Source organism: Dipodomys ordii, unplaced genomic scaffold (assembly GCF_000151885.1).
Source record: "Dipodomys ordii isolate 6190 unplaced genomic scaffold, Dord_2.0 Scaffold131, whole genome shotgun sequence".
NCBI lineage: Eukaryota > Metazoa > Chordata > Mammalia > Rodentia > Heteromyidae > Dipodomys > Dipodomys ordii.
In genome coordinates this window covers 4,613,191-4,622,334 of record NW_012267347.1, presented here as the reverse complement: position 1 = coordinate 4,622,334, position 9,144 = coordinate 4,613,191, and the positions used below count along the sequence as shown (strand labels likewise).

Sequence of the window (9,144 nt, the reverse complement as noted above, 5' to 3'; positions counted from 1 at the left end):
AGGTGGCTCAGTGGTAGAGCACTTGCCTTGCATGCTCGAGGCCCTGGGTTCGATTCCTCAGCACCACATAAGAAAAAAGCCGGAAGTGGCGCTGTGGCTCAAGTGGTAGAGTGCTAGTCTTAAGCTGAAGTGCTGAGGGACAGCGCCCAGGCCCAGAGTTCAGGCCCCACAACCCAAAAACAAAGCAAAAAAAAAAAAACCAAGGGAGAGTGTAAGGCTCTGAGTTCAAGCCCCAATGGTTACACACACACACACACACACACACACACACACACTTCATTTTTTTTCCCCTTTGGAATCTGTTTTTGTTTTTTGCTGGTCATGGGGCCTGAAGTCTTGGCCTGGGCATTGTCCTTGGCTCAAAACTAGCGCTCTACCACTTGAGCCACAGGGCCACTTCCAGCCTTTTCTGCTTATGTAGTGCTGAGGGATTGAACCCAGGGCCTCATGCATGCAAGGCAAGCGCTCTATCACTGAGCTACCTTCCCAGCCCTAGAATCTGTTTCTTTCTACAAGAGATTTGAGGTCATTTACAACAAAAAAATCGATGGATAGGTTGAATATACCTTACCTAAATTTTTTTGAATATACCTTATTTTGAAATTCGAGTGTTTTAGATTTTGAAATACTTGCATAAACATAATGAAGTATCTTGGGGCTAGGGCTCCAGTCTACACAAGAAATTTAATATGTCTCATATGCACCTTATACAAATAGCCTGAAGGTAATTTTCTACAATATTTTCAGTGTTATTGCAGTTTTCAACCCATTTAATAAGGTTATGTATGAAATTTTCCACTTGGGGCAACAAGTTGGTGCTCAGTATAGTTTTAAATTTTGTAGCATTTTGGGTTTAAAAATTTTAGATTAGGTATGCATATCCCATAGAAGCAAGAAAAACAAAAATAGAACAGAACATCTGACATAACAAATGCTATAAAGGCCTACACTGTTTCAGTTGACATGTCAGTTCAGCACTGAGCTTTCCAGGCAGCAAGAAAAGAGGGAAATAAACGGTCCTGGGTTGGAAATGAGGCTCAGTTGGTAGAGCGCTAGCTAATGAGTGAAAGCATCAGGTACCAAGTTCAATGAACAAATTATTAGAGTAGAAGGTTCTAGTCCCTTGCTCTGACCGGAGGACAGCAGGGGTAGTCTGGTCCCCACTGCTCCAAGCTGGTCAGCTCTGCTCAGGTGGCTCAAGCCTGGGAGGCCCTGCCATGCCTGGGAAGTTTTTATAGGTAGCTCTGGCTGGTACAGCCAGAGCATAGGCACAGGTTTATGAACCGTGGCCAGAGCAACTCCAATGCCTCCACATGCCCCTTGCCTGCTGCAGGTTTCCAGGATGTGCATGTCATGATCTTCGTGGGCTTTGGCTTCCTCATGGTCTTCCTGCAGCGCTATGGCTTCAGCAGCGTGGGATTTACCTTCCTCCTGGCCGCCTTTGCCCTGCAGTGGTCCACACTGGTGCAGGGGTTCTTCCATTCCTTCCACCATGGTCACATCTATGTGGGTGTGGAGAGGTGAGCAGCAGCAGGCCAGCCTCTGGCTCCCTTCACTGTCCTCCTGGTGTGCTTCCTGATCCCTGGTCTCTCTCTCTCCCTCCCTCTCCCCTCCCTCCCTCTCTCCTCCCTCCCTCTCTCTTCTGTCTGTCTGTCTGTCTGTCTGTCTGTTTCTCTCTCTGCCATTCCTGGGGCTTGAATTCAGGACCAAGGTGCTGTCCCTGACCTTTTGTGCTCAAGGCTAGTACTCTGCCATGTTGAGCCATTTCCAGCTTTTTGGTAGTTAATTGGAAACAAGAGTCTCATAGATGTTCCTGCCTGGGCTGGCTTTGAACCTCGATCCTTAGATCTCAGCCTCTGGGGTAACTAGGATTACAGACATGAGCCATTGACTCCTGTTTGTTTATTTCGGCTGGGATGGAGACCGAGGCTTGAACTCAAGACCTGAGCACTATCCCTGAGTTTTTATCGCTTTCTGCTCAAGGCTAGTGCACTACCACTTGAGCCACAGCTCTACTTCCAGATTTTTTTTTTTTTTTTTGTTGTTGGTTGTGGGGCTTGAACTCTGGGCCTGGGCGCTGTCCTTCAGCTCTTCAGCTCAAGGCGAGCGCTCTACCACTTGAGCTACAGCGCCACTTCCGGTTTTCTGGTGGTTTATTTGAGATAGGAGTCTCACGGTCTCTCCTTCCCGGGCTGGCTTTGAACCTCGATCCTCAGATCTCAGCCTCCTGAGTAGTTAGGATTACAGGCGTGAGCCACCAGCGCCCGGCTCTACTTCCAGATTTTTAATTGGAGATAAGAGTCTTGTGGCTTTGTCTGCCTGGGCTGGCTTTGAACCAGGATCCTCAGGTCTCAGCTTCCTAAGTAGGATTACAGTCACCTGTGCCCATCTTTGACCCATCAATTGATCTCTTTAGTGCCCTTCCTGCCTGTTCTGATTTCTTCCAATCTCAGCCCACACATTGTATCCCACTGCTCCACTCTTTTAGGGCCCATATTTCCCAAGAGCTCCAAGGCTAGCTGGCATAGTAGAAAAGGGCAAGGCATAGATGAACTCTTGGCTCACATTCTGGTTCATCCACTTAGTGTGAGTTTTGTCAGCCATGTCACTGAGCTTAGCTCAGACTTCTCTCAGGAAGGGTAGAGTAACTCCTTGTGGCTCCTAGGGGAGAGCTCCCCCTCTCCCTTGCCCTCTTCACCTTCCCCTGCCTGTGTTGTGCTGTCCCTGTGTCATGCCTGGCAGAGGCCCAGGAGCAATTTCCCTGTCTCTCTCCTCCCATTTTGTGCCACTACAGCATGATCAACGCTGACTTCTGTGCCGGGGCGGTGCTCATTTCCTTCGGAGCAGTTCTGGGCAAGACCGGGCCTGTCCAGCTGCTGCTCATGGCTCTACTGGAGGTGGTGATGTTTGGCGTCAATGAGTTTGTGCTCCTTAGCCTGCTGGGGGTGAGTCTGGACTGGCATTGTGTGAGGGCGTGAGTGGTCAAGACTGGGATTTTAAACTTAGTGCAGGTGTTTGGGTGAGGACCAGGGCTGTCTCTCCATCTCAGCTCTACCTCTGCAGGTGAGAGATGCTGGAGGCTCCATGACCATCCACACATTTGGTGCCTACTTCGGGCTGGTCTTTTCACGGGTCCTTTACAGGCCCCAACTGGAGAAGAGCAAGCATCGCCAGGGCTCTGTTTACCATTCGGACCTCTTTGCCATGATTGGTGAGGCCTGCTGAGGTGGGGTGCCATAGGATGACTGGTTTCAGATGCCTGGGGTGTGGGCCGGTGGGGACTATCTACAGTCAAGGTTCCTGGGGTGGACCGCAGGACCACAGGGTTCTGGCTGGGAATTCCCTTCGTACCTGGATTCTGTATGGAAAGCCCTCAAGTGTGAGCTCATCGTTCTTACAAGTTTTGTAACACGTTCTTTGCTTTCAGCCCTGGGGCACTCACATCCACCCATTCACACCCAGAGACTTTTCCAAATCCGTTTCCCTCCTGCTTAAAACCTTTTCAGAGCTGGGCATTGGTGGCTCATACCTGTAATCCTAGCTACTCAGGAGGCTGAGACCTGAGGATCATGGTTCAAAGCCAGTCCAGACAGGAAAATCTGTGAGACGGTTATTTCTAATTAGCCACCCCCAAAACAGAAGTGGAACTGAGGCTCAAAGTGGTAGAGCAATAGCCTTGATCAGAAAAGCTCAGGGCAGTGCCCTGGCCCTGAGTTCAAGCCCCACAACTGACAAAAAAACAAGACAAAACAAAAAACAAAAACACCTTCCAGTATTCCAGCTGGCTGTTGATGGCTTCTGTCTGTAATCTTAGCAACTCAGGAGACTGAAATCTAAGAATCACAGTTCATCCAGGTTAGGCAGTAAAGTCAGTGAGACTCTTATTTCTAATTAATCACCAAAATTAGGGTTGTGGCTTAAATGGTAGAGCACCAGCTGGGCGCTGGTGGCTCACACCTGTAATCCTTACAACTTAAAAGGCCGAGATCTGAGGATCACATTTCAAAAAGCAAGCCTGGGCAGGAAAATCTGTGAGTCTCTCATCTCCAATTAACCACCCAAAAGCCAGAAATGGAGATATTGCTCTAGTAGAAGAATGCTAGTCTTGAGCAAAAAAGCTCAAAGACAGCCCCCAGTCGTAGGAGTTCAAGCCCACAACCGACAAAAAAAAAAAAGCAGAACACCAACCTTAATCAAAAAAGCTAAGAGACAGCAGATCTTCCCTGTGTTCAAGCCCCATGTAACACACACAAACACACACACACACACACTTTATGAAATAATACTATTATCAGTTTCACATGTGGATGAGGAAACTGAGGCTGCAGAGAACAGGTGACTTGTCTGAAACTTGAGCCACTTGCTTTCTCTCATGGCCTACCATTTAGGGACTATCTTCCTATGGATCTTCTGGCCTAGCTTCAACTCTGCACCCACATCACTGGGGGATGTGCAGCATCGGACAGCCCTCAACACATACTACTCCCTGACTGCAAGCACTCTCAGCACCTTTGCCCTTTCAGCCCTTGTCAGTGGTGATGGGCGACTTGACATGGTATGACATGGTCTTGAAGAAGCAGAGGGATAGCCTGGTAGGGGGTAGAGAGGTCTGAAATGGTCCAGGGAAACAAGCACAAGGGGTTCTATTTGTCCTGGTGGTGGTGGGGAGAGTGGGAAGAGAGCAGGAGAGCTAGAGGTTAGATGGCAGATGGACTTCTTCCACAAGCAGTAGGTGCCACTATAATAGCTGGGGTTGGGTTGAAGGTGGTGTGGTGATTGAAAGATCTCTAAAACTTTGCCCTTTCCTTCTCCCCTAGGTCCACATCCAAAATGCAGCACTGGCTGGAGGGGTTGTGGTGGGGACATCTGGGGAAATGATGCTGACACCTTTTGGCGCTCTTACTGCTGGCTTCTTGGCTGGAACTATCTCCACACTGGGGTACAAGTTCTTAACGGTACAGCAACATCTCAGAGCCCTGGTAGAACATGGAGTCACTTCTACCTCCCCATCTGGCTTAGGGTGGGTGTGGGAGGGAACACGTGAGCCTGATTACCCACCCTGTCCTCCAGCCCATCCTAGAGTCAAAATTCAAAGTTGAAGACACTTGTGGCGTCCACAACCTCCACGGTATGCCAGGGGTCTTGGGAGCATTTCTGGGAGTCCTTGTGGCTGGACTGGCCACCCATGAAGCTTATGGAGATGGGTGAGTTTCTCCTTACCCACATAAGTTATTCCATTGGAATGATCTCCCTTCCTCTCCTCTTTGTGGGCCAAAAACTCAGCATGTGTTTTGATTCATTCATTCATTCATCTACTCATCTACCATACTGTGGGAGCCTGGAGTTTTTTCACCATATAAGGAAACTGGAAAGAATGGGACGAACCTGGGGACTGCTCTCCTGATCATTGAGTAAATGATTTTGGGATCTATTTTTGCACATTCTAGGCCTCAGAGGAGAGAGTAGGCAAAAGCAAACCTCAAATTGGGTCTTGAAAAATGTGTGGGATCTGCTGACATATGAGCAGGATGGCATTCCAGTCTATGGCCTGGTTTCAGCGAAGGCCCGGGGATGACTCCATCTGGCAGGCTCCAGGATCCCTGGAAGCCATTTTGGCTGCTTCCTGTCCTTTGTATGAATGTTGATATATAACTAGCCTTGGATCCACACTCCATCTGTGTCTTCCTACATCCCTACCCTTGGTTCTCCATAACTTGTTCTTCCTGCAGCCTGGAGAATGTGTTTCCACTCATAGCTAAGGGCCAGCGCAGTGCCAAATCTCAAGCCGTGTACCAGCTTTTTGGGCTGTCTGTCACATTGGTGTTTGCCTTTGTGGGTGGAAGTCTTGGAGGTGAGTGGTCTTGGTTGAGGGTGGCAAGCTGGGAGAAGGTTCTAAATGGAGAGAGGAGAGAGAAAGAATCCTCTGGAAGAAGGGCCTTGGAATCCTCTACCCCAACATTGATTCATTTATCACAGATATGTATTGAGGTCCTAACTTGTGCCAGGTGATGAGCTGAATCAAGTTGAGGGGCACTAAGTGAGGGGGATCTCCCTGGGTGGAAGGGATCTCCTTTGGATGAGAGGGTACAAGTGGATGCTTGCTCCCTCCTGGTTGCTAAGTGGAAGTGGTTGGTCCCTTTTCCTTGGGTTTCGTTCACATGTGCTGTTTCCTCTGACCACTAGAGGGCAGCCCTTCCCCAGCTGAGGTACATCATCTCAGGCCCCATCATCTGTGAGGGAAGGAGGCCTGATTCAGGAGAGAGTACAAACCTTCCTTCCACAAAGGCCGACTGACCACTGACCCTGGGTCAGGCTGTCCTTGGTGTCTTAAAAAAAAATCCTGACTCAGAATACCCACTGTCCTCTCACCCAAGATTCTCATCCTCTAAGGTTCAGTTCCTTCATTTAATAACTTATATATACAGTAAACATTTTCTGGGCCCTTCTAAGTGGGAAACTACAGAAAGCTGATGAGCGATGGTTCATGACAAGACTTGGCCTATTACTGACTGTGCAAGTTACTTAACTTCTTTGAGCCTTGGTTTTTTCATTGGTAACACAGGGCACCTTGTATGGTTGATGCAATTTCTCTGGAAGGTATTGTTAAGCCCTGGGCATAGGGACTAGACAGAGTAGATGCTCAGCAAATGTAGCTCTTGTTTGCCTGCTGCAGGGCATGTTGCCCTTATGCCTCCTGGTCCCTCTGTGCCTTGTGGCATTGGGTAGCGACTTCCCCCTGGGGTAGATGGTAGAAAAGTCTCACGTATGCCTCTCATTGCCAGGGTTCCTGCTGAGGTTTCCATATCTGGACTCCCCATCAGATTCTCAGTGCTATGAGGACCAGATTTACTGGGAGGTGAGACACAGCTAGAAAACTTGTACCTATGAGATCTTCATGCCCTTTGATCCTACCTTGCCTTACTTCCTGTGATCTAATCTGCCTCCTTTCCTTTCTTTCCTGCTCTTTTCCATGGCAAACATCTCTGAACTGTGAACTTGAGCTCTTTGGAGCTATCCCTCTCCCCTGTTCCCTTCCCTTCCAGGTGCCTGGACAGCATGAGCCAGAAGCTCAGACACCACTGAATGTGGAAGAATCAGACACTCGGGCCTGACTGCTGCCAGTTCTGGTGTCTTATCCCTTTAGAAGATGAGGATGGCTCCTACTGGGAAATCCTTTTCAGCTCCTGCTGCAGAGAAGTCCTGAGCCAAAAAGATCTTCCTGCCTTTAGGCTGACTCCATAAGAGACAGGTTGAAAGGGCAGGTCTATAATTGTGGGGACAGAGGGAGAGTCTCATATCTGCCAATCCCTGCAGACCTACCAGCCTGGGCCTTGGGTAAAAGTGGCTGAATGAGGTCTCAAATGATTCTGCTCTACTGGGCCAGTGTCATAGAGTTACAGTGAAGCTGGAGGCAGAGGATGATAAACACTATGATCAAGGACTCTGACTCCTGTTTGGGTCTGATGAAGGCCTTAATGGGTCTGCAGACTACCCTGCAGGATGCCAGGTGGGTGCCCCACCTGGGCTTGTCCTTGCCAGGGATGGAGAGCCCATTCTTTTCCAAGATCCTGTGTCTGTTTCAGCATACTTCGAACTGCCCCAAAATTCTCCCCTGTCCCCAACTGCTATCATTTGGATCCTAAAATCTGACAGCCTCTGAATAGGAAGAGGTCCCCATAGAGCCCAAGAGAGACATAAAAAGCTGTCTTCTACCAACCCCTAGAAGCTGGAAGCAGCCATCATCTCATAGCCATATCCTGCAGAAATAAGTGCCTTTCATGGCTTGGGGCTGTGGTAGAGGATGAGGAAGGCTGACCCAGATCTTCTATTGTCTTAAAGTCATTTTACCACGAGAGGGCACTCCAGACCGAGGAGAAGATGCTGCCTCTGTGTCATCCATGGTCCTCTACCAAGAGTGGAAGTCCTTCCTTCAGCCTAACCCTCTTCCTGTCTACTTCAATTCTGCTTCTCAGGCATCCACACCACCCACCTTTTTTGAGCTAAATACTAAATTCCTACCAAGGGCTTCAGATCTCATCCCATGGAGAGTCCGACATTCCAGTAGGCCTGAGCCCGAGCCCCTCCCACACTGAAGGACTAGACCCCCTTTGCCCTCTCTTGCCCTTCCCTCAGGTTTCTGGCAGGATTGAATATGACTGCAAACACCTCTTTCTCCAAACCAAGACCCTTCAGCTCTGGAAACCCTTAGGAGGAATTGTCAATCCTGGAGGCTCACCCAGGGTCTTACCCTCTCCTTCCTCAGTGCAGCTGGAGGAACTGAGCTTGGCTGGTTCAAGAAGCCAAGCACAAATCAGAAGAGGAGGAGAGTGGTTCAGGGATAAGCCCTCCATGGACCGTCCTTTTGCATGTATCCCAACTAAGGCTGCTGCCCTTAGTTCCCTCCTTCCTCCACAGCAATCGTACCTCTTGCTGGTGGGGTTAGTTATGTTGAGAGGAGATACCAGGGCCTAAGAGGAAGGCTGACGGTTGATATTGCAGAAAGGCTCCCCCCCCCCCCCCGTCACTGCCAGGGCCTGCTGAGGGAGAGGGAGCCTGGCAGAGCTGAGGCTCCATTCCCCATTTCACCCTGAGCATCTCCCCACTGCAGTCCCAGAGCTCCGACAGAGATCAAAAAAAAGGGTGATTTGAGTATTGAATAAGACATTCTTTTGACTAGCCCTCTTTGAGTAGAGAAAGCTATGAATATTCATTTATTTATGATACCAACATTTTACAGCCTGACTCTCCCTCAACTGATCCTTCCTCCTTGATTTCTCTCTTTTCTTCTAGACTTTAAAAAAAAAAAAAAAAAGGTCACATCCAACCCAGAATGATTCATGCTGGGGAAAATCACTCATCACAATCTAGGGAGACTTCCTGGAGAAGGGACAATAGGATCTTCTTTGGGAGAGGGCAATTTCCCAGCCATCTTCCAAAGATAAGACTATTATAGAAGTCACTATGGGTGCTTGTATGGTCTGCCACCCTTTGGCTCTCCCCTACCTTTCCCCAGTGCCTAAAGAGCATCCCCTCCACCACCCCACCCTCCAAAAAGGGAGGACAGGATCCAATGAAGGCCAGGTGAGGTGGCCTTAAGTGTCCTGTAGCCAAGTAGTTCTAAGCTTCATTGCTTCCCTCCATGAT

At 49.1% G+C, this 9,144-nt stretch overlaps 1 protein-coding gene across 1 annotated transcript; it reads left to right on the top strand.

Annotated features, from left to right (window-relative positions):
- The first annotated feature begins 1,336 nt into the window (after positions 1 to 1,336).
- On the top strand, positions 1,337 to 8,692 carry Rhbg (Rh family, B glycoprotein). The gene is made up of 9 exons (XM_013030707.1): positions 1,337 to 1,520; positions 2,795 to 2,945; positions 3,064 to 3,211; positions 4,389 to 4,555; positions 4,818 to 4,955; positions 5,071 to 5,204; positions 5,730 to 5,851; positions 6,783 to 6,856; positions 7,044 to 8,692. Exons 1-9 carry the CDS (start codon positions 1,354 to 1,356, stop codon positions 7,110 to 7,112), a joined length of 1,170 nt encoding a protein of 389 aa, XP_012886161.1. The 5' UTR covers positions 1,337 to 1,353; the 3' UTR covers positions 7,113 to 8,692.
- Positions 8,693 to 9,144: the final 452 nt, after the last annotated feature.

Coding starts and splice junctions, on each gene's coding strand:
- Rhbg (XM_013030707.1), top strand. CDS start 1,354: ATGATCTTCGTGGGCTTTGGCTTCCTCATGGTCTTCCTGCAGCGCTAT. Junction 1,521..2,794: donor ATCTATGTGGGTGTGGAGAG/GTGAGCAGCAGC, acceptor GTGCCACTACAG/CATGATCAACGCTGACTTCT. Junction 5,205..5,729: donor CATGAAGCTTATGGAGATGG/GTGAGTTTCTCC, acceptor TTCTTCCTGCAG/CCTGGAGAATGTGTTTCCAC.